The 24,891-nt window shown below is 37.2% G+C and overlaps 1 protein-coding gene across 3 annotated transcripts in view; it reads left to right on the forward strand.

The window, feature by feature from the left end:
• Positions 1 to 1,411: 1,411 nt before the first annotated feature.
• Ssx2ip (SSX family member 2 interacting protein) overlaps positions 1,412 to 24,891 on the forward strand; it is a 39,813-nt gene continuing 16,333 nt past the window's right edge. For 2 of the 3 annotated variants that reach the window (XM_076863635.1, XM_076863637.1), the window contains exons 1-6: positions 1,412 to 1,546; positions 18,365 to 18,496; positions 19,347 to 19,516; positions 20,281 to 20,493; positions 22,517 to 22,627; positions 24,116 to 24,251. In XM_076863635.1, the coding sequence (XP_076719750.1) occupies positions 18,454 to 18,496; positions 19,347 to 19,516; positions 20,281 to 20,493; positions 22,517 to 22,627; positions 24,116 to 24,251 (673 nt within the window). In that variant the 5' untranslated portion in view covers positions 1,412 to 1,546; positions 18,365 to 18,453. The remainder of the gene's footprint in view (positions 1,547 to 18,364; positions 18,497 to 19,346; positions 19,517 to 20,280; positions 20,494 to 22,516; positions 22,628 to 24,115; positions 24,252 to 24,891) is intronic. The other variant, XM_076863638.1, reaches the window with a different exon arrangement.

A 24,891-nucleotide genomic window follows, 5' to 3' on the forward strand; every position in this document is an offset into this window, starting at 1 on the left:
TGGTTAAATGGTCAAAATGAAGCCCTAAGGGCTGTTTGAAAAACAACTGTCATATTAAGTGGCTCCTTGAGATGGAAGAAGTGTGGTATTTTGAGAAATGGACATTTGAAATTTCAAAACCTCTGTTGGAGCAGAGGGATTTAGGGAACAAGTTATTAATATTTTGCAGTAATCGGTTTCTCTCTAGCCCCAGTTCTGCGCTAAAAGCGACCCTACAAAGATGGACCTTACCCAGGCTTTTGGCAGTCAATACACCTGTGCTCAACAGCAGTTAGTAAGTAGGCTTCCACTTATGCCCGAGGCAAAAAAGGAGAATTTCCTTGGGCTCTTGAGGTCCTCGTCACCATGGTCCATTCATTTTCTCACCTTGATCCTTCATCCAGAGTGGTGATATGTATGTGTTAAGTTGTTTTTTAGTGTTAGTATTTCTTTTTCTGCTTCCATCCTTATTTTGGTTTCGAAGTGCCCTCAGGAGCCTCCTCAAAACCCCCAAACCTATTTTTCTCCTCTTGAGTAAATTCTCTTAGCTACACATATACACACCAAAGTGCATCTTTGTGTTTACAACCCAACTCACATACCTGAGATTTCTGCATCTTTTTTCTTTTCGTAACCAGGGAATTTTTTATTGTGAAGGGATTGGGGAGGAGCTGACATGACCCGGGCCACGTGCAGCATACATTTCCTTTGCACATATTTTGCCGAGTGGTTGTAAGCCATTTTTGGATAAACTTCTATTACACTAGTGCCATTTCTTACGATCTTCCTTTTTTTTCTGTTGTTTTTCTCCCCAGGTCCGCTTCTTTGCCCTAATTTTACTTGTACCTTTCTACCGGTTGGCTAGTTTGCATCCACGATTCCCGAGGCTTGAACCTCCCTTCCCCGGGGCCTGACCTAATTCTGGATCCCGACACGGTTGTTTGGCTTATTCTTCCACTTTAGTAAACGCACGTGGCTCTTCCGGGAGCTTCACTTTTCTCCTGGAATCGTAGTGGGACTCAGTGGGGGCTAAGAAAACGTGCTCTAAACCAGCCAGGACCTCGGCCCCCACAGAGCCCCGGGTCCGAGCGCAGCGGGCACGAGGAGGGGGCGGGGAGCTGGGCCAGCCGGGTGAATCGCAGGGCGTAACAGGTGCCTCGGTCACAGCTGCACCAGCAGAGCGCTCGGGCTCCAGGGATAAGGTTTTCTTTTTCTCTGGGTTTTTTTGGAGGTGAGGAGGAGGCTCGGTGGCACCCACCCGACCAATGCAGGCCGCGGTTGTTCATCGCCTAGCAACTAGCGGAGCCAATGGGCGGCGGCCAAGCCTGCGGCGCCGGCGTGCGGGGGCGGGGTGGGAACCTAGCGAACCTGCCGGGGGCTGGGAGGCGGCTGCAAGGGGCGGAGCGCAGCTCGGTCTGGGGCGGGGAAGGCGGGAGCCCGCGGCGGAGGAGGGGCGGTCGGCGCGAGGCGCTGCGTCCCGCCGCGCCTGTGCGGGCCCGCGGGGCTGCGGGAGCCGCTCTTGGACACCGCGAGCGGTGACTCCCCGCCGCTCCCGGGGGCTGTGACGGTGAGCAGCTCGCCCCTCGGCGGGATTGTGACATGCCCGGCCCGACAGGGGGCGCTGGGGCTGGCGGGGCTGGGGGCAGGCGGGTAGGGGTGGGGGCGGGCTTGGAGGTGTGCACTGGCACCTTGCTCGGCCCCCAGCTTCTCGGCCAGAAGCTTGGCGGCCGTTGGGGCCGTTGGAGGGTGCTGGCGAGTGTTGGCTCTCTCCGCGTCTGGAGCAGGAGGTAGGTGCCAGCTCCGGGATCATTCCTGCTGGCGGTTGAGCATTGCGCCCACGAGAGGGCTCCGGCCAGGTCGCCCCAAACCCTCTCCAGGATGGAACTAGGGTGGCGCCTGGCTGGGGATGACGAGCGACGCGGAGACGTGGGGGAGGAGGGGTTGGCCAATTTGGGGCTGCAGTGGCTTCTTAGAGGCGGTGGGGCTTGCGGGCTTCAGCGATTTGTCAGTGCCAGCCGCAAGAGGCAGTCGTTAAAATGAGTTATTGGGTGGCCAGTGGCTCCTGCAAGGGGAAAAGCACCCGGGTAGAGAGCTAAAGGTCTCGGGGAAGAGTTTACATCATTCAAGAGGCAGGAATGTTTGAGAAATATTTTGGCTTAGAATTTTCCATTAAAGTACAGTAAAACAAATTGTGAGCTCCCTGCACCTCTTGGAGTCTGTGCTAGTCGCCTTGTTATGCAAGTCACTTGGGCCCAGAAAGTAGCATCTGCTAAATAATTTGCTCTCAGCACACTTATCGGAATTCTTATATTAATACTCTATTTCAGGGTTCACAGTTGTGAATGCCAAACTCATTATTAGAAACACGATAGTTTTTGTTGACTGATGAGACATATTTCCCTTTTCTGTCATATAATGGATTGAAGATTTGGAGAGGGTGGTTCAGAAGCCTAAGGGTGAGGGCTTCTTGGACTTAGAAACTGCTGGGATCCCATAGCTATTCACATCAGAGTTTAGGTCCCAGGTTGATTGTGAATGGGGAGGTGCTATGGCACTCTGGTTGAGGAGGAACAGGGGAAGAAAATCCTGGCAGCCTTATAATTTGATCCTGAACTAGAAAGGTCTGGATAACTTGACACATTTAGGACACAATAAAATTTGAAAATTTTAGTTAGTGCTCTGGAGAGAAAAGAAATGTCTTTAAAGTTTAGATCAAGCTATTTTGAAATTTTGAAAGTTATAGGTATATTTATGAACTACACAAGACAATCCATCAAATTTCTCATTCTAGAGCTATCATAGGCCTAGGAAGCTTACCTTATTTGTTCATTCAAACAAAGGTGCCTAATTTGACACCCTTGTACCTGCTATCAATGAAAGTTTCTCAAACAAAATTCTTCTTTGAGAAAAAGAGTAGAAATTAATACAATTAAAAGGAAGGCTTTTCTCCTGACTGCCTGGGCTTCTGAAGCAAAGTCATTTTATATCCTTCCTTCCCTTCTCTTTCCCCATCTGTACAGTGAAAATAATAACCCTAGGATTAAAGAACGTGGGTGAAGCAGCTTGAAGATAACTGCAAAGACCGGTTATTCTAGGATGAAATGTGAAGATCTCCTCATCACACATTGCGCCTTGTGACAAGGCTTGTTAAGCACATTATGTTCTAAACATGCTGAGGCAGATATATAAGAAAACTAAAATGTTAACTGTTCAGAGTGTTTTCCATTGGTCTTAAATTCTACACAAAGTTACTTAGACTTTTCTAAAACTTCATAAAGTCTGCTCTTTGACCAAAGTTGGCTGTGACAGTTTTAAAAAGGTAGACATTTGAGTACCTTTAGATAAAAAACTGAAAAGACATTACCTCAGGTTTTTGTGCTTTTAATCCATTTCACATAAATTAGAGCAGTACGTGGGTGTGGTGTTACATGTGCATAATCACACATGTGGAGAGACTGAGTGTTACATGTGCATAATCACACAACTGGAGAGACTGAGGCAGGGAGATGGTTTGAAACCAGCCTGGTAACATTGAGACCCATCTAAAAAAGAGACAACTTTTAAGTGATATATTTCTGTAACTTTTCTGATGGTTGTGAACATGCATTATTGGTCTGACCAATTGCTTATGACATAAAAGAAGTTTTGACACTATGTGGAACTGTTTTGTGTGTAATGATATACTTAGCTGGTAATGAAGGTGCTATCTTCATGAGTTTATAAGGTAGAACAGAGAAATACCATTCTTATTAATAATGGAAAACAGCCTAGAGTTATGCCTTTTGATGGTGGGCCAATATTTTATGTAGTACGAGCAGATTTACCAAATCATGCTGTAATCATTCTTTCAATAGCATTAAACACTTAATAAGCTGCTACTTGCCAGACCTGAGGATAAAAAGATGAATAGTAAGAAAAAAGGGGGAAAATGCTGATGTAGAAGGCATTAGAAAATTTCAGCTGAGCCTTGACTAAAGAGAACTTCACCAAGCAGCTGGTGCATTTTGCAGCAGTATATGGTTGAAGAATTACAGGTGGTTTGATTAGCCCTAAGTGGGTTGTGTTTGTGGTAAAGTTCCAGAATGGTGCTATGAACTTTGACCAGTAGGCAATAAGGAAACTTTAAAAGGTTTTGTTTATGGGAATTATATTTACTTTTTACTTTAGAAGAGTCCATCCACCACAGTCAATAATTTGAATAACCCAAAGTGTTCTTAACTTTGACAATCCAAATAATATTGGAAGTTAACTTTACATAGCAGTTAGATTTAAAAAAATATTAAAGGATCAGATACTGGGCTGGGGATGTGGCTCAGCGCGCTCGCCTGGCATGCGTGCAGCCTGGGTTCGATCCTCAGCACCACATACAAACAAAGATGTTGTGTCCGCCGAAAACTAAAAAATAAATATTAAAAAAAAATTCTCTCTCTCTCTCTCTCTCTTAAAAAAAAAAAAAGAATCAGATACTTTCGAAAAGCAGGAATAATTAATCATACAACAAACTGTTGCTGAAAGCTCAGTTCTTGTCCCTGATGCCAATCCAATAGTGATTTTCTCAAAACAGTTTTTGAGAAAAAAAGGTTTGTTGCTTTGCTAGCAAAGGAGAAACATAGGGGACTCCTGTCCCAGAGGCTGTGATTCTGCCCATCAGCAGAAACCGGGGGCTTTTAAAGAGATGATTTAAAGGTTGCTTTCCATGTGTTCTCTGTTGAAAGTTGTAATTCACCTGTTACTTTGGGAGATCGCCATCCCCAAAGTTTGTCCTACTTGTTCCTATGGTAGATGTGTACAGGGACAGATTACTCTGTTTAGGCTCTGGAAGAAAGATAATCTTGTTTTCCCTGAGATTAGGGAGGGGAGAGATTAGGGAGGAACAGGGGGAGAGGAAGAGAAAGAAACATGTCCATTTTAAAAATAAATTGCAGTGGCAGAGCAGCAAGGGTTATATTCGAAGCATAAAGTGGACCACTGGTAAAAAACTTCTTTTGAGTATCTTCTACTGTTAAGACTTGGGGATTACGGTTCAAACATAAATAAGATACAGCTCCATTAGGAGAACTTATTATGTATTACAAAATCAGAATGCATAAAAACCTCACGCTCTAGCAGTGCAGGACCCTGAGATGAGATATAAATTGTCTTTTAGGTTAGCAACAACAACAACAACAACAAGTTCATAACAGAAATTAAACTGTAACCAGTTATAAACAATCAGAATAGTCCTAACTAAAATTCTACAGTTTTTAACTTGCTTCATATGTTTCCTTCCCTTTCTCATATTGAATCAAATGTTTGGTTGCCTACCAAACTACTAGCTATGTAACCCAGTTCCTTAGCTGTCTTATTTTTGAAGAATGGTAATACAGCTACCTACTTCATAGGGTTGTGATGATTTGATAAATATCCTGACCATGCCTGGAAAAATAAGTTATATTCATTGAATGTATAGTATTTCTATTTGATATAAAAGTGCTATAATTTGAATGTGAACTGATTCAAGGATTGGGTGATGACTTGATGACTCCTTAATCTGCTCAAATGGCTCTTGGTCTCCAAGCCCTAGAGTTTATCCCCCATTTGAACATATGGTGAGGGCATTTCTAAACTCAGTAAGTTCTGCACTGCAATCATTATTATCCACATACCCAAATGAAGTTTTAGTAATCTTACTCCTATGTTCTCTCTACTTAAATGACAGTTTTTTCTGTTCAGTACCAAAGGTAGGCTTTTACATGAGAAAATAAATGCCTTCCCTTTGTATACTAGGCATGTTGTCAGTCTGACTTCTATAGTTTGTATCTTCAACTCTCATTGTCACTGGTTAAGTCAGCCAGTCAGCCCATCACTATTAATTTTCCCATTTACTATATTTTTATATTATTTATAAAAGAAGTGTTTGCTTTATGTAAAAAAAAAAGGGGGGAGGGATAAAAAGCAAAGTTGTTTTGTTTGGTACCAGCCATTGAACTCAGGGGCACTGAGCAACATCCCCAGCCCTATTTTGTATTTTATTTAGAGACAGGGTCTCAGTGATTGCTTAGCGCCTTGCTTTTGCCTTTTGCTGAGGCTGGATTTGAACTCACAATTCTGTTGCCTCAGCCTCTGGAGCTGCTGGGATATAGGCATGCACCATCATGCCCTGCAAAAGCGAAGTTTTAGACAACTTGTGTAGTTCCTGGCATATGTGATCGCTAAAAAATGTTTTTGTACCAGGGATACTAAAAATGGTGCTAATTTTGGAAACATTGTTTGGAGAGGAGATTGGCAGAATATTGTTCTAAAGGACTTATATGACTAAATATGATTTAAAAATATCTAGTTTAGAGAGTGGCCAATAGATACTTACAATCCATGACAGATAAGGTTTTTGTCTGTAGTTTATCAGTCTTGTTAATTATTTGCAATTTGGTTGTGCAATCCTATTGGAAAGATAGCAACTTCAACATTCTTTGCTCTGTATTCATAGATTTAGAATATAACTACATAGGACCTACAATATAAAAATAAGACAGCATCTTAGAAAATCATCAGTAAGCATAACCCATACAAAGAAGATGATGATGTCTGCTGATTTGGAACTCAACTTAAGTGATAGAAGAGAAGTTTTATTAGTTAGATCTACACTGTAAGAGTCACTGCACGGTGTTCTGGAAACACAAAGTGAAGGGGGATGGTAATTGTAGAAAAGCCTGGCAATTTGGGCTCTGTAGTCACTAGATTTAAAAAAAAAATTAATAGCTACATTTAATATTCTTTCCTACTTTTAGATAGTTCATATTCTGGTTATTCATTTGGAATCATTTCTGTCTTATTGAAATCTAGCATCAGGGTGATATGCTAGAAAAGAATACCTGTATCCAGAAATAGCAGCTGGTGTAGTGTATATACTCTGCTCTCCTGCAGTAGATATAGTAGTGTGTCATGGTTAAATGTGCTGGACTACCAGGGTTGGAATCTTAACTTTATTGTGTTCTAGCTGTGTGACCTTGGACAAGAAAACTCCCTGGGCTTCAGTTTCCTCATCTGTAATGAGGGAAAGTATCTATTTGGATTGAATAAGTAAATGCATGTAAAATGCTTAAAATTGTTCCAAATAAATGGTATATGCTTAATAAATTTTATTTTATTATTAAAATTAGATGAAATCTCTATTAAACATTGAGTTGTGAAGACAGTATGTACATGTTCTATTATAAAAATGTGGAGAAAAAAATTGTAATATAAATAGCTATTCTCAATTTCATATTAGATCCCATGACAAATGTAAATATCATAGTCGAACAGACAATTCTTTAAAGATCATCTAGTTTAACCTCCTAATTTTACAGATGTGGAAACTGAAACAAAGAAATTATGATCAGTTCAAGTTTGCTTCTTAAATGATGGAAATGTTGCTGAGAACCACAGGCCCTGACATTGGGTCTGTTGCTCTTTCAGTATTCTGTGCAGCTTTCCTGAAGTGAGGTTGCCCTGAACTAAACTGAACTAACAGTTTAGTTGAAGAAACAGGACGAAAACAGATGAATACATTACCAGTGGAAAGTCAGTGAATAACAAAATATCAGATGTTGTGCATAGATTCTTAAGTGCCATATATGATTTAATGAACCTTTCCATGGAAGCAGAAATGCATCTTAGTTGCTTGATTCATGGACAGTTAATAGAGTAAAAACATTCCTTTTTGAAGAAAGTTGTAATGGTTATAAATAAAAGTCAGTCTCCCTCCTCCTTTCCCCCTACCAAGATGGATTATTAATTGAACTAGGGCAGAGTCCCACCTTTGATAGGTCTGCTGGTACTCTGACTTTATTCTTCATAACAGTTGGGGAAAGTTTGGCTTCTGTGTTTTGGATCTCTGTGTTCCTGATGGGCTATGTTCCTAAAGACATTCCCATAGACAGGTTTTGATAGCCGGACATACATGTAGTAATGTTGCAGTTGAGATTAAGCTGAATGCTTTCACACACAGGATCTCATTTTTAATTCTGCTTGAACCCCTGCTTCTAAAAATTGCACAAAATTATACATGTCTCCTAACACATTCAAGCTGCATGAAAGTGTATAAAGTGAAGGTCTTGGTCTTCCACCCCTCCTTGAAGCTAGGAACATCATCTGATCTCCAAGAGTGATATTTGTAACAATTGGTAACTTTTTCAGACTTTTCTCTTAAATGTATAGGTAGTTTGATTTTTCAAAAGTGGTGATCATACTGTTCCCATTAATCTTCTGTGCGTGCAGATCTACTCTGTTCTTTAATTATCCCAGAGTTGGGCTGCTTCTGACTATTCCATATATTTTGGATTTTAGCTGTTTCTCTGATGCCTATAGTCTTCACTTTTTGTCATTACAATAATGATACAGTCTACAACATCCTTGTCAGTTATGCTTGCTTACTTGTTTGACTGAATGTGGTAATAAATGTCAAGAAATATAATTGCTTATATTTTTGTAGATCTCCGGTAAAGTTGTTTTGCCCTATATTATCAATTATCTCCGTAACTCTCAGACATTTGTGTAATTTCTGATCAGTTTTTGCCCAAAGAACTGCTTGCTTTTGTGTGTTTAGATCATCTGAAAATATATTTTTGTTACTTATGCCTTTCTAACATTAGGTTTGGAGGTTGAGAGAGGTACAGTTCATCCCCATTGCCTTTGCCTAACATCACCGTAATTGCCCTTACTATTGCCACCATATTTTTTTTTCTCATTATATGAAAACACATTCACTTATAGAAAATTCGGAAAGAACCAAAAAAAGTAAAAATTACCCATAATGTGTGTGTGTGTATGTGTGTGTGAATGTACATAGAGAATAGAATGAAAGTGTTAACTGAAAAGCCTAGACCTTGTTCCTGATGACAATCCAATAGCAAGGACCCAGTTTTGAGAAAAAGGAAAAATAAGTTTTATTGCTTTGCTAGCAAAGAAGAAACACTGGGGATTCCTGTCCCAGAGGCTGTGTGACTCTGCCCATCAGCAGGAACAGGCTGTTTCTAAAGAGGTGACTCTAAGGCTATACTCCCAGTGTTCTCTGTTGGGAGTTGTAATTCACTTATTAATTTGGGTGGTAGTCATTCCTGAGATCCTCTGGTGCCTTTGGCTTCATTCCTGTGGTGGGTGTGTGCTCAAGGACAGATAACTCTGCCTAGGATGGGGAAGAAAGATAATCCTGTTTCCCCTGAGATTAGGGAAAAGGAGAGATTAGGGAGGAGGAGGGAGAGTGGAAGAGAAGAAAAGTCCTATTTCTTAAATGGAAAGTACTGCCCTGTTTCACCCCTTTTTACTTCTAGATTGGTCTTTCCATTTTGTTTTTCTGTTCACATGCAAACTTATAAATTTATGGAGCAGATTTTTAAAATGTATATTTTATGTATAATTTTAGATTTTTTAAAAGACCAAATAAAATCAAGTTAGGTATTGTTTTGCAACCTTTTTTAAGTTACCAAACATAGTTTGGAAACCTTTCCAAGTTAGTGAAATAGCTAATAATAACTAACATTTATTGAGCACTTACCATGTACCCAAGAACTTTTTTTTAAGTCCTTTATATGTATAAGCTTATTTTTAAAAGTTGTTAAATAAAATTATTAACTAAATTTACTGTTTGACCACAATAATAACCCTTTGAGGTAAAGACTCTTTTTATCCCCCTTTTGCAGATGAGAAAAATGAGGCCCAGAGGAGATTTCTGTTCAGGATCACTTAGTTTGTAAGTGGTGGAGCTGTGGTTTGAAACCAGGTGGTCTGACTTTGCATCCTGTGCTTTTAACCATACTGTTTCTCATATTGCAGCAATAAACCGTTGAAGGGTATGTAAGGAGTTTATAAAAGTACAGCATGTCGCTCCCTGTTCCTTAATCTAAGGTAGCTTTTTAATGGCAGGTGTTGGTTAGGAGCTTGGCTGTGATTGTATCCCGTAGCCCAAGGGGATACACATGAAATGTTTTACCATAATTTGTGTCTTTGCACTGTTTTATGCAATCTCTTTGCCCAATTGGAAGATCCAATAAGAGGTCCTGTCTTTTAAGGGGCAGTATTAGGACCGAAGCTTCTCCCCCACCACACACCAGGACCAGTACCCTTAAGAGAATGTCTCTGCACTCTAGGGTGGGGTTGGAATCCTGATTTTTCTCCTCCTTAGCTCTATGACTTTGGGCAAATTGCCTAACCTCTCTGCTTCAATCTTATCTGTGAAAGGGAAACAATATAATACAAGGTTGCTGTGAGGACTGACTTCATAATACATATAAACAGTGCCTGGCACGTGTGTATATTGAATTAGTAGACTGTACTTAGTTTTCCACCAGTTATCATGTTAAACACTCACAACAACCTTAAGAAATAGGTATTATCACTCCTATTCTACAGGTGAGGAAACCAGCCTGGAGAGATGGTTTTGCAATAAGTAACCTAAATCAGGATGTGACTCCAGTCTGTTGACCCAGGCCTGTGAGGGAGCCATGCTTTGTTTGCCCTGTGTTTTCCAACTGTGAAGCCACCTAATAGCTACAAACTCAACAAGAAGGCAAATTATTAGGATAATAGCAATTTTTGAATTTTGGTTGTCTTGGTATGTATTGTATGAAAATTTTATTTAAGATTAGTTCATTTTTGGAAAATATCTATACAATTATACAACACAGATGAAATAATTTATAGATTTTGAATTTGTAGATTTTCTAAGAGATTGAATTAAATGTGTTTCTATACCAATATACATACCTCAGTAATTTTGTTTAAGTTAGCAGAAGTATTAGCAATGGAATTTAAAGTTATAGTCTCTTTGGGGACAAAATTATAGTAGGAGGTGGTTTTATTTTAAATAATCATATTTCATTTTGATAGTTATAATAACATTTATTTAAAATACGTGGATAACTAAATTCTCAAGTTTTATGACTGGAGTTGTAAGATAGGACTAATGTTTAAAGATTTATTTTTAACAATTTTATTTTCTTAACCCCCAACAGTTTGAGAACTATAACTTCGTAATATTTTAGCAAAAAACAACAACAACAAAAACAACAAAAAACCTTTAGCTGTTTGTAAAAAATCCTGTGCAATATTTAGAAGCCCAGGTGGTCTAATGTTATTATGTATAACAGAAAGCTGTTATTTCCTGACACTTGATTGCATTTGGTTTTAGAATTATGATTAGGTGGGCATTGTACCTTCTCAAGTTTGCATTGCAAAAAAGCTTGAAAAGAACACTTAAAATAGTGTAACCTGTAAAGGGAATCTTGTAATCAAGATACTTTGTTGGGGGTTGGGGAGGCTGGGGTTGTGGCTCAGTGGGAGAGTGCTCACCTAGCACAGGTGAGGCACTGGTTTTGATCCTCAGCACCATAGAAAAATAAAGGCATTGAGTCCAACTACAACTAAAAAAAAAGAAAAAGATGCTGTGTTTCAGCTGAACTCTGAAATTTGGGGGATAACAAGGATAGGAGAAATGGAATCAAGATTAATGCCTTTATTTTTTTTTTCCCAAAGGACTGACATTGCTGTTTTTTCTTTATCTTGTTTGCTTTCCAGAATGAATGGATTTATGATGAGTTATTCTCTTGAGTATTCACTGACTATTCTGTTAAGCTTGGTGAGAGGGAATGCAGAAATATAAGTGTAATGGTACTTTGTTTTATCTTTCACAGATAGCTCCTATCTAGTAAATATATGGAGGGTATAGCATAATTTTTTGTGGGCTGAAGTAGTTGGAGAAGACTGTGCAGGGTTTGGTGGTGGTTGAGCTATGTTGTGAAAAAGCATTAGTTTGGGGGTGGGTGAAAGAAAACATAGCTATAGGCACAGAATTTGAAGTGAGTGTCATATGTGAGACTCAGTTCATTGTAGAAATTTATTGAGCACCTGTTATATATGGGGAATGTGGCTACAGAGATTGAGTACATTCCCTACCCTCTAGAAGTTCATAAAATAGTGGGGGAGGCATTTAACTGTAACGTGGGATGATTAATTGCATAGTGGATGATATTGTTTTAAACCTGATTATTTGCATTTGTAATGTATAATACCGTTTTTTAGTTGTTTCAGTAGGAGACGTAATTATGGAGTAAGTTTTAGAAGGGACTTAGAGACATACATATATACATTTTTTCATATGCTTTGTTTATTTTTGTATAATAGATTATTCTAAAGTTTAGCAACTTAACAAGCATTTACTATTTCATAATTTCTGTGAGTCGGGAATCTGGGCACAGCTTAGCTGGGTGCCTGTGGCTCAGAATCTCTCACTAGGTTTCCATCAAGGTGTTGGCCAGACTGTAGGCAGCTCAATGTTTGACTGAAGTAAGATCCACTTCCAGACTTATTCATGACTCCTAGCAGGCCTCGGGTCCTGTTGGCCACATACATAAGTTCCTTGTCCCATTGGCTTCTAAATAGGGCCACTCATAACACAATAAGTGCTTGCCTCAGGAAGAGGGATTTGAGAAACAGTAAGTAAACAAAACAAAAAAACAAATAAAAGCCACACCCTTTCTATAATCCGATTTTCAAAGTGAAATCCCATCAATTTTATTGTATTTCTGTTAGAACCTCGTCACTAAATGCAGCCCATACTCAAGAAGCAGGAATAACTGGGGTCTGCGTGAGAGGCTGCCTACCCCAAAGTTCTACAGGGTTTTGATGTGTATTAAGAACCCAAGTCTTAACATGAACTAGGTAAGGAACTTTTCTGATGGAAAAAAAAGTGTAATTCTCAGGAACCAAATGTTTTTATTAGGTCTGTAAGATTAGTTTCAGTGTTGCATTAATGTTTAGGATAGGATAGGAAAGGGTTTATAAATGAGAAAGAAGCTGATTGTGGCAAAGCAGGGATGAATTTTAAATTTTATAAAAAATGAAATAGTGGGCTGGGGATGTGGCTCAAGTGGTAGCGCTCTCGCCTGACATGCGTGCGGCCCAGGTTCGATTCTCAGCACCATGTACAAACAAAGATGTTGTGTCCGCCAATAACTAAAAAATAAATATTAAAATTCTCTCTCTCTCTCTCCCCCTCCCTCCCCCTCCCCCTCCCCCTCCCTCCCCCCTCCCCCTCCCTCCCTCCCTCCCTCTCTCTCCCCCCTCCCTCCCTCCCTCCCTCTCTCTCCCCCCCCTCCTCTCTCACTCTCTCTAAAAAAAAATAAAAATAAAAATAAAATGAAATAGTTTATAAAGTGGATTACAAGATCTGAATTTTTTTTCTTTTCTTTTTTTTTTTTTTTTTGGTACCAGGGATTGAACCCAGAGGTACTTTACCACGAGCCACATCTCCAGCCCTTTTTATTTTTTATTTTCAGACAGGGTCTGGATAAATTGCTTAGGATCTCGCTAATTTGCCTGAGGCTGGCTTTGAGTTTGCATACCTCCTACCTCAGCCTTCCAAGCTGCTGGGATTACAGGCTTGTCCCACCATGCCCTGCAAAGTGATCTTTTAAAGAAACTCTGGAAATCTTTTTGATTTCATTCTATTTTTGGTTGCTATAGGTAAATTTACATTTACAATGTTAAAGGTTAAATAATGATAGAATGAAAGGAGCACAGGATTTTGAAAACTTAGTTTTGTGTCCTGCATTCCCAGCCAATTAGAAGCATGACCTTGGGCAGTCCTGGTGGTGTGTGAGGGATTCTGTAACATGAAGATGAGGGATATGTGAACTTTAGTAAAATCTTCATTTTCTTTCAGAAAAGGTACAATAATAAGTTCAGATGTTTCACTGCTTCCCATTTCTCTGTTCAGATTCTAATCTAGAAAAAGCTACTAGATTATTGTTAAACTCTGCATAATCCTTTTTTCCAGAAAAGCCAGACTACTCTTGCTTGTTTTTTATCTATAGTATGTGGCGTTGGTACTTTAGAACCCACAGCAGGGAAGACATGATATAGCCCTTACTGCTTCAAAAGTGGCAAGTTAACCTTTTTACCAAAATTATTGCCATTTTACTCTAGAAAGATTTTTTTCATCATGTTTTCTATTGATTGGAATTTATATTTAGAAGTACTTCAAATAAGAAAGGTTATTAGGTGGATATATAATTTCTATCTGTAGTGAACAAAACTGTCTCTGGTGTTAGAACAGGAGAAAAATAATTCTTATTTTTAAAATTACTTTATAGGGTTTTTCTTGTTTTAGTGTATTTCAGAATTGTTCCTAAAAATTATAGATGAATGAAATGGTTTTTAAAAGATATTTAAATTTTTTATTCAAGTTTTACTCGTGATAGGTGGGTCTCACCCATCTTGAAATCTGATCAGCTGCCCCAACCAATGGTACATATAGAGAATTTTAGGTTCCAAATTGTTTGAACCAAAACATGATTTACTGTTAACTTTTTTCTTCTAATAAAACTGTAGTATCAACGCTAGTATAACAAGTTTGTTCTTATTTAATTTGTCATAATTAATCATGTACACTCTATAATGGTTTGCTCTGAATTGGTCAGTGTATAGTAGGAACTTGAATTCCAGGGCCAGATTTGTATTGGAGTCCTTGAATGCTCTTGAAACTTGTGGCAGGGCTTGTTTAGTTTTAGTTTTCGGTTTCTCTTTTTTCTTTTAAAACCAACTTTGACTTATTTTAACATCTTCATAAAAATATTTGCAGCTACCAACAATGAAATTTTAGCTGTGATTGAGCTAGAATACTATACCTTGCTTGAATTAGCCTCTTGGTTTTCAGGTATATATTGATTAGGAGTCCTAAGTTTCCTTTATTGAAAAAACTGGTTGAGTAATTTTTTTTTTTTTATCAAAAGTCTCATAGTGTATAATTTGATACATCATGGAACAGAAGTGTTTTCATGGAAACTTAGATGGTGTGAGATCATATACTGAAATTCTGTACTGTTAGAAAGTTCTTTATTTCATAGGACTTAAAAATGGAGTCTTGGTTCTCGTCGTAAACATTTAACAGGACCTGGATATTTTGCAGGATTTTGTTTTAGTTGATAGGGAACAATTCACTTTCTAAACCTGTAGACAGTGAAGAGGTAAATTCACAGTGAAAGAATAGCTGGTTTAAGTTACAATGTTGAAGAATGGATCTGTAGAAGACACATTTGTGTTTAGTATTTGAGTATGAGGGGAAAAGACAGGGCACTATTATATTTTATTTACGAATATTCATACAATATCTTCACACATGCATACATTCACAAAACAACAAAAAGATCTTTAAAAGATACCTATTTGTTTTCTTCTTGTTCCTCTGCCCATATCTGTTGATTACAAAGAATTAGCCCACTACTAATATATCCATGAAGATATGTTTTTGAATCTTCTAAGGATCTGTGGTCAGTTTTTATTAAAAGCAAATGTGCATTTTCTTATAGTTTTTAGAATCCTTTCATTTACACCATACAGCCCTGTGTCTAAATGATGATGATAACTAATATTTATTTTGTGTGTTCCATATACCAAACAGTGTACCAATTTCATACATTATCTCATTTAATCCTCATGGGAAATTTGAAATAAGTGCCATTATTTTGTTAGTTTACCAGTGGGGAAACTATGGCTTAGAGAGGTTATTTACCTAAAGCAGAGCTACATAAGAACAAATGGGTTCATAGCCCTTTGCAGTCTTATTTTACTTATAGCTGCTATCTCTGAAAACCAGAAGTAAAATAAATGTTTTTCTTACTCGGTGCAGACTCAAATTTTATTCTGTTATTGAAGGCACTCATTTAAGGATAGTGGGATGTACAGAATTGATCAGGGTACCCTTTCTTACCAAAGCACATGAGTAGCCTACTGGCAAAAGATCAGTGCCAGACTGGATAACCTTCCACGTGTAGGTATGCATGTGTGACATGACATGTAAAATAACACGTAACATCCTCTGCATTAAAATATTTTGGATGCTTCTCCATAACTTGGAAATAATCCTTGATTCCTCATTTGCCCACATTTCAATCCATCCGCAAGTCCTAAAGGTTTTTTCTTCATTAGGGCTGGGGATATAGCTTAGTTTAGAGTGCTTGCCTTGCATGCACAAGGCACTGGGTTCAATTTCCAGCAACACACACACACACACACACACACACACTCTCTCTCTCTCTCTCTCACACACACACACACACACTCTCTCTCTCTCTCTCTCTCACACACACACACACAGGACATTTCTAATTCATCTGTTTGAACTTCCACTGTTGGAAGCACTGGGGTGTATCACTGGTCATTACACCTGGGCTGTGGCAGTGCCTCCTTATTGATTTCAACCTTTACTGTTGCCTACCTGTGATCTACTCAACAGCAGTTGATGAAATTTCTTAAAACATTAAGGAAATCATGTTACTTTCCCGCCTACAACTGTTTACCTATGTTTTATTGCAATTCAGAGAACTTTGACCCACTACTTTTCTAGCCTTGCTTACTGTGCTTCAAACACTAGATTTCTTTGTATTTCATACTTATCAAGTTCGTTTCCATCTCAGTTCTTTGTTCCTGCTGTTTTTCTACCTATCTGCTTTGGTCATTGATATTATTTAGGTCTCAGTTCACATGTCACTATCTCAGTGTAGCCTTCCTTACTAACCCAGATACTCCCCATCCCCAAACTCTCATATTATCTCATTATCATGTTTTACTTTGTTTTTAGTTCTTACCACTGTTAGTTTATTGCTTGCTTCTTTAGTGTCTTTTTCCCCCTTACACCAGAATGTGGACTTCTTAAGTGCAAAGCCTCCCTTGTGCCTAAAAAAATATCTCTGATACATAATAGGAGCTCAATAAATGTTTGTTGGATGAGTGAAAAGTTTCATATAACTTTTTTTTGTGGGGGAGGCACTGGAGATTGAACTCAGGGGCACTTGATCACTGAGCCACATCCCCAGCCCTGTTTGTATATTATTTAGAGACAGGGTCTCATGAGTTACTTTGAGCCTTGCTTTTTGCTGAGGCTGGCTTTGAACTTGCAGTAGCCTTCCACACCGCTGGGATTCAGGCCTGTGCCACTGTGCCCAACTCATCTTAACATCACATAATTATTTTCCATAGCCTGAAATATTGAGGATACTGGTTATAAACTGTTAATCCTCAGTCCAGATCTGGCCTGAGGACACATTTTATTTGGCTTGTTACACATGGCCATTGTTATTTGAGTTTCAATTTACAGTCGGGGCAGTAGATCTTAAGTGTACAACTTGATGAAATGTACATATATGTATGCCCATGTGATCAATTCTCAGACCAAGACACAGAGCATTTTTGGTACCCCAGAAGGTTCTCATATACCCTTCTACCCACTCCCCCACTTCTGACAATATAACTTGCATAGAGCTAAGAACTTTTAATTAGCTTCTACCATTTAAAAATAGGGAGACTTCACATAAAAATTCAGAATTCCAACATCTCTAAAAACTCAAAGTTTTATCAACATAGAACCTGCTTTCTCTTTTGACAAGTTACTTTAGTGGAGAAGCAGCTGTCCAAAGTGTTGGCACATGTTCTTCAGCTTGCCTGCAGACTCCACCCCTCCTCCTCCTGTCCCTGACCTTGAAATCAATTGCCAGTTGCCATTTATAATTTTACTTGAATTGTTTTTCTTGTGATGGAGAAATATCTTTTCCATTATCTCTAAAGAAAAGGAAACATGAATGGTAGATGGAAAAGGTTACATGACTTATTTAGTTTACTTTTTTAGTTCATTTGTATTCTGGCCTTTAGATATTTGTTAGCGACCCTAGTTCTACATAGTTCTGTTTCAAGGCTATTCAGTGTTCTCATTTATCCAGTCCTCTATTGTGGAACATAATTGTTTCTTTTTCCTATTGTAATGAACAACCTGTATACGAATCTTTGTATATATTACCTTATTAAAATAAAATTTTAGAAGTGGACTTTCTAGACGAAGACATTTTTTACTTTTAATTTTGATACATAATTGCCAGATTGCTTGATAGTAGTTTAAATTGATGTTATTTGAATAGCATCAAGCCCTACATCTATGCCAACACTGGCAATTAAAAATTGAAAGAAAAGTTTGGGAAAACAAAATGGGAAATGTTGGCCAAGAAGCTTTTCATCTTTTTATCTACGTAAATAAGAGTTATGCTTTGTTTTAAAGGATATTGTATAAAAATGTTACTTAGTTCAATGCCTTATCTTAGGTTTATATTGTGAGTCATATCAGGTACCATGTAGCTTATATGTGAAGTAACGCAAATACCCCCATGAGAACTAGAGAACCTTTAGCCTTGATCCTTACATATTTGTACATATATGTAACACCTTTTTATATAATTTTTAAACTCTACTAATGTTCTGTATCCACATGGGTGGGAATAAATGTTGCAAATCCTTCTGGTTTTGAAGCACATGCAACTAATTGTTACATAATGGTTTTCATATTTTAAATTAGAGGCCATTATTCTGTCATTTGCTTCTTAAGGAGATGCCTACTTAGAAGAGTGACAGCAGCTGGTCTACATGTTTCAGTGCTAAACTGGTTCCTCAGGTATCCTGGCTCTGGAAATTGCTATGGGAGATTGGATGACTATTACAGATCCAGGTCTGTCTGCAGGTAACTGAATCTAAAGTAAAGAGAAACCAAAGCAGTTTAACTGAATCTAAAATAACTAGCAATCAAAGCAATAATTGTCAAGGTGAATGTTTTCAACAAAAATATTAAAAAGTTACAAAAATATTGAAGATGTGACTAGAGAGAGAGATAAATAGTTACAAGTGTCCAATTCTCATCTTCAATAAAGTTATCAGAGAGAGCTAAGAAGGTGCTATAATCACTGGGTTCAATGCTTTAGATAGCTTACTGGATCCATAATATTTCTGAGTAAAATTTTTATGCATTTGAAATATATTTAGTGGCTACTTCAGTGTTTCCCAGGTTTGTTCCTTTGTCACGTAATCATTGAGTGAAATAGACAAGGGTGTTTTTTTTTTTTTTAAGGGTGGGGTTCCCCCCCCCTTTTTTTTTAAGAGAGTGAGAGAGAGAGAGAGAGAAAGAGAGAATTGATATTTATTTTTTAGTTTTCGGCGGACACAACATCTTTTGTTTTTTTTTGTATGTGGTGCTGAGGATTGAACCCGGGCTGCACGCATGCCAGGCTAGCGGGCTATTGCTTGAGCCACATCCCCAGCCCCGACAAGTGTGTTTTGTCTATAATTTTTTATAAGTCTAAAGTAGTAGAAGTTAAGGTGTATTGTCACTTAACATGCCTACTAAGAATACTACTTTAATTTTATGTTTTTTGGGAAAAAGAAAAAACATAGGTATCAGATAAAAATGGCTTCATCCCAATTTAAAAATTCTTAAATATGTGTGTGTATGTATAAAGTTTAAAATCTTTGGTAAGTTAGTTTTACAAACATTTTTTAAATTAGTTATGCAAATGCTATTTATTGATTCTTTTCAGAAAGTAAAAATATCTCTCAATATACCTCAGAAACAAAGATGTCTCCATCAAGTCTATATTCACAGCAAGTGCTATGTTCTTCAATACCTTTATCAAAAAATGTGCACAGCTTTTTCAGTGCCTTCTGCACAGAAGAGAATATTGAACAAAGTATTTCATATCTTGATCAGGTAACATGTTTTCATAAATAGCATAAATCATTGTACAGTAGAACATACATAGAAGGTTATAAAAACATTTTTCGAGCACATGTACATTGTTATCAGTGGCCAGAGACTTAGATTAGATTTACTGAGAACCTTGATAATGATCTAGTCTCATATAAGGTTAACTATTGTATTTGGAGCAGTTTGGCCTCACCATCATCCTGGGCTTCTCCATTGAATTTAACCTCATTTTATTGGTGCATAAAACTAAGTACCTTACTCCAGGTCACAGGGGTTATAGAGCAGAGTCTAGGGGAAAAAAAAAAAAAAATGTTCTTTTAATTTTTTTGTTCTTTGGGATATTTACTAGTTTCTTAATGAACTCAGTATAGTTCTCTGACTTAGAAAATATTTCTGTTTCTTTTTAGAAAATATTTTGTTTCTTTTGCTCTCTGGTAGTCAACTTTTAAAAAATTAACTTTAAATTTTTAATTGGCAAGTAAAAATTGTATATATTTCTTATATACAGCATGATGTTTTAACATATATGTACATTGTAGATTGGCTCAGATGAGCTAATTAACATGTTTCATACTTTGTGTGGTAAGAACATTTAAAATCTACTCAGCATTTTCAAGAATACAATACATTGTTATTAATGATAGTCAACATGTTGTACAGTAGATTCCTTGAACTTATTCTTTATATCTAACTGAAATTTTGTATCTTGTTGACCAATATCTCCCTAAGGATAACCAACTTTTAAGAAAACATTTTTCTCCTACCAGGAATTGACCACTTTTGGTTTTCCTTCATTATATGAAGAATCCAAAAGTAAAGACACAAAAAGAGAATTAAATATAGTTGCTGTTTTGAATTGTATGAATGAGCTACTTGTACTTCAGCGGAAGAACCTTCTAGCTCAGGAAAATGTGGAAACAAAGAATCTGAAACTGGGAAGTGATATGGACCATCTGCAGAACTGCTATGCAAAACTTAAGGTAGAAAACGTATATCATTCTGTATTTTAGTGTCATTATTATATAATTAATTATTATAAATGTCCATTGACTATCAAATGTTAAGGTTGTTTTTAAAAGCTTTCGTTTTTTTGAAACTGAGCTTAATTTGCACAAATCAGTTATACTGCTTCCTGTTATCTATATTGAAGGCATTGATTTTATGACTATTCTAATGACTTATTAATCTTTAGAAAGTTAACTTAGAAACTGTTTATATTCTGAGGAAAAGGATTACACCACCCCATGTAATCTTCCTTAATAAAGTAGATGTTTAATTTAAAATTCTTTGTAAGAAGCTTTATTAGTTCATTCTAAGAAAAATATTCTTGATGTGTTTATGTCAAACGTTCTAAAGCTCAATAATGAAAATAGACCAGATGATATCTAACAAAAGTCCTGGGGCTTAGAAAAAGACCATATAGAAAGATGCTTTATTAAATTTTTCTCCGAGAAAATGAAATTATCTTCACAAGGCCATTGGCCTGATGCCTTAAAATGTTAGAACATTTGTTCCTGGTTCCTGGTTTGCTTTAACATTCTTTTATGTTTTCCTTCCCCCCATCCCCTTCCAGGAATTGAACCCCCAGGCTGCTTATCACTGAGCTACATCCCAATAGCGTAAGCTGCTCCCTCCACTGCCCCACACGTTTTTTAAACTTGTTTTGAACTTTTTATTCTGAGACAGGGTCTTGCTAAGTTGCTTAGGGCCTAGTTAACTTGCCGAGGCTTGCTCTAAACTTGTGATCCTCCTGCCTCACCCTCTCAAGCTCCTGGGATTATGGGCATGTACCACCATACCTGGCTTACATTTTAAAAAATTGGCAGAGAGGAATAAGGTGTTCAAAATATGGTGAGGACTTATGTATGTTGTTGAGGATATAATGTACTGGGATCCAAGTCTAATTTTTTCCTAAATATACTATTGTATATTGGATTTCTTTGTGCTTGGAAAAGGCATTCCAGGAAGAGCATGTACCTTGCATGAAAAGCATGGTAGCTTGAGAGTGCATTTCACTTTCAAGTAACCACAAAGCCCTGCAGGGGCTGGAGTGTGTAAAATATGGATGAAGAATGGTGAGAGGTGAGGCTTTTAACCCCGGGTTCCAAATGGTTTGAAAGGCATGGTTCAGAAACTGGGAGGCGCTGAAGAGTTGTAAACAGAGGGAAGACATCGTGTAAATGTCATTCTAGTGGAAAGGTGGAGAAATGATTGGGAGAGTGCACATTTGTATTCAGGATGGAGGTGTATGGGGCTCAGAAAACTTCATGATGGGGGTGCCTGTTAGCATGTTTTTGCAGAGGTTTTGAACTGGAACTAAAGTAACACCAAGGATGGTATTCCCACCCTTCTTTTGGCTTAGCTGTAGCTCACTTGTCTCTTTCTCAAAGCCAAAAATTTATTTTCAAAGGAGAGGTGATGATGATATTATAGATGAGGATATCTTCCAAAGTATTCAGCAGAAGTTAAAAATGAGGCAGATTTGGTGTCAAGTGCCTGAAATCCCAACAACTCAGGAGGCTGAGGCAGGAGGATCACAAGTTCAAAGCCAGCCCTAGTAATTTAGCAAGGCCCCGAGCAACTTAATGAGACCCTGTCTCAAAATAAAAAATAAAAACGGCTGGATGTGGCTCAGTGATTAAGTACCCCTGGGTTCAATCGCTGGTACCAAAAAGTAAAAAATAAAAAGTATTAGAAATAAAAAGTCTGCAGAAATTTTAAATGGGTTCAGTGGCATCATCATGGAATAAGTGAAAAGCCTTTCAAGAGAACCATTTTGAAGCTCCTTTTGTATATACACACAAAATTTGGAACTTGAATGAAATAGAATTTGATATGTAAATTTAGATAAATGCTGCATAGTAATTGCTCTAAATAAACATTTTGTGTACCACTACAATTTAACTTACAAAACTAGTCTGTATAACTTTTTATTATTGACTTAAGAATTCAGTTGTTTTGAATTTATATAATTTTGGTCAAAATGGCATACAAATATTTTAGGAACAACTGGAAACCTCCAGGAGGGAAATGATTGGGCTTCAGGAGAGAGACAGACAATTGCAATGCAAAAACAGGAATTTGCATCAGCTCCTGAAAAATGAAAAAGATGAGGTAAGTTATCAAGTTATTGCATATGAAGTTTTATTTTTTTATTTTTTTGTAATTTGAGGTGAAACCATAAGAGCCATGTAACTTTTAAAAAACCTATTATTTATGTCAAATTGCTGTGGTGTGGACCTTTGTGTATAAAATCATATTTAACTAAGAGGTTTGGAACCCTCTCTACTACACACTCTGCCTTCCACTCCCAGGGGATCGATTTGGCTTAGGTTCATAGCAGATAACAACAGTGTCCTGTACCATCCTTCCTGCACACAGATTCCCTCACTTTTTCACAACAAGGTGCTTTAAATGCAGGTTTTTTTGTGCTCTGCTATATCTGCACTTGATATCTGACTTGCCCCTTTTTGTACTATCTGAAATATTGATGTTATTGGTCCAGTTAAGCAATTACTTGGCTCAGTGGGCACAGGAGCAATTCTCGTTAATCTTATTTCTGAGGTGAAAGATACAATAATTCTAATTTTTGCTTTAGGTTTACTTAGTAGAATTCTAATTTCTAATCCAGTGGGTTCTTGGAATTATGATATCTTCTGACAAATTTCTAATTTCTTCAGTGGTTAGTTGGACTTACAAAATTAATGGATTTATTTTGTAATGTATCTATACTTGGTACCTGTAATAATATGTTTTTATTGTTCTGTTTTTATTGTTTATTTTATTATTTATTTTTATTCCATGTAATAGCTATAAAAATACACTTTCAGTGTTTTATGAAAGACTCTTAAGGGAGTGTATCTTTGGTTTGGATAATTTTATCATACTTCATTTTTAGTAGTATATTTAATATTTAGTAGTATATTTAATAAACTTTTCACAGAAAAGTTTGACCAGATCTGTTGATTTAAATGGTTTGAAAACAGTTCATCTTTGGTAAGGAATAAGTTAATCATATTATTCTCTAGCAAGGATTGAGAATGTCTTTGTAGAATAAAGCACTTATGTCAAGTACTGCCTGAGAAGCTTTGGTAGATACCTATTTTGACACATAATAGATGATCAGCAAATGTTGATCAGAGAGAAGTGGGCCTAGTTACCTGCTACATGTCCACTAGCTAATGTACCTCATGATCACTTGGTGTACTCGGCCTATCCGGACCTAATGTACGAAGTAAAGTGATTGCAAGTCAATAGGAGAAGGAGGTCACTTTTTAAGATGACTATCTGGATCCTACTTGTTTCAGACAAAGCCTTAATATTTTAATACTTCCATAAGATTTTCTGGTTTCTAAGTTACTAAGAATATTTGTGTAGTAAAAAGTTGTAGAAGATAATTTAGAAAGTTAATATTCTGAAAATTTTAAAATTAAGAAATATAAACTTCATGACTCATTTAAGTGATTTGTAATCATTAAAAAGAAGGGAGAATCATCTCAATTTAAGTACTATGGGAAGATGACTACTAATACTTTTCTCTTTTGAATTTGTGAATTTTAACTGGATTTATCATTTCTCATTTGATGGAAATTCTTTTTTCAGGTACAAAAATTACAAAATATCATTGCAAGCCGAGCTACTCAGTATAATCATGATATGAAGAGAAAAGAACGTGAATATAATAAGCTAAAGGAACGTCTGCATCAACTTGTTATGAACAAGAAGGATAAAAAAATAAGTAAGCAGCTGGCTAAGATCTGGCCAAGGGAATTAAAATTATAAAAGGATTGAGGATAACAGCTCAAGATGTGTTATTTTCATGCTTTATACAGTAGATTTTAGATTGATTTTAGTTTTAGTATGTCTGTATAAACTGGAAATTTGGAGAACTGGTTAGTGGAAAAAAGTCATTTTGGTTTGATTTATTAATTGTATATATCTGTTTAACATAACAGGTGTAGTATTGGGCCATAGAGAGAAACTGAGCCCAAAGATACTCTTAATTTTCCATAGCAAAGAACTGAAAATATTAAGAACCAGGGTGTATTTCTGAATGTCAAAAGAATGATTTTAGAGTTCAGAAAATTGTTCATCAGACCAAATCACTTATATCAGTTTGAATTCCTTTAAGTTTGGTTCTATGTTTTGAAGTGATTAGTCATAAAGAAGTACTGTATAAGTTAGTGTCTAAGGTCTCCTTTTTAAAAGTATTCTTTTGAAAACTACAACTATTCATGCAAAAGTATATGCCTAATTGCAAGTAAATAGTGTAGATAAAAAGTTAATATTTATATACACGAAAGTAGAGCTGTGCAATACAATTTTACTGGCTTATCAAAGATTTAATTTTGGAAAACAGGCCCTTATATTTAGGGGTC

This window comes from Callospermophilus lateralis, chromosome 7 (assembly GCF_048772815.1).
Source record: "Callospermophilus lateralis isolate mCalLat2 chromosome 7, mCalLat2.hap1, whole genome shotgun sequence".
Taxonomy (NCBI): domain Eukaryota; kingdom Metazoa; phylum Chordata; class Mammalia; order Rodentia; family Sciuridae; genus Callospermophilus; species Callospermophilus lateralis.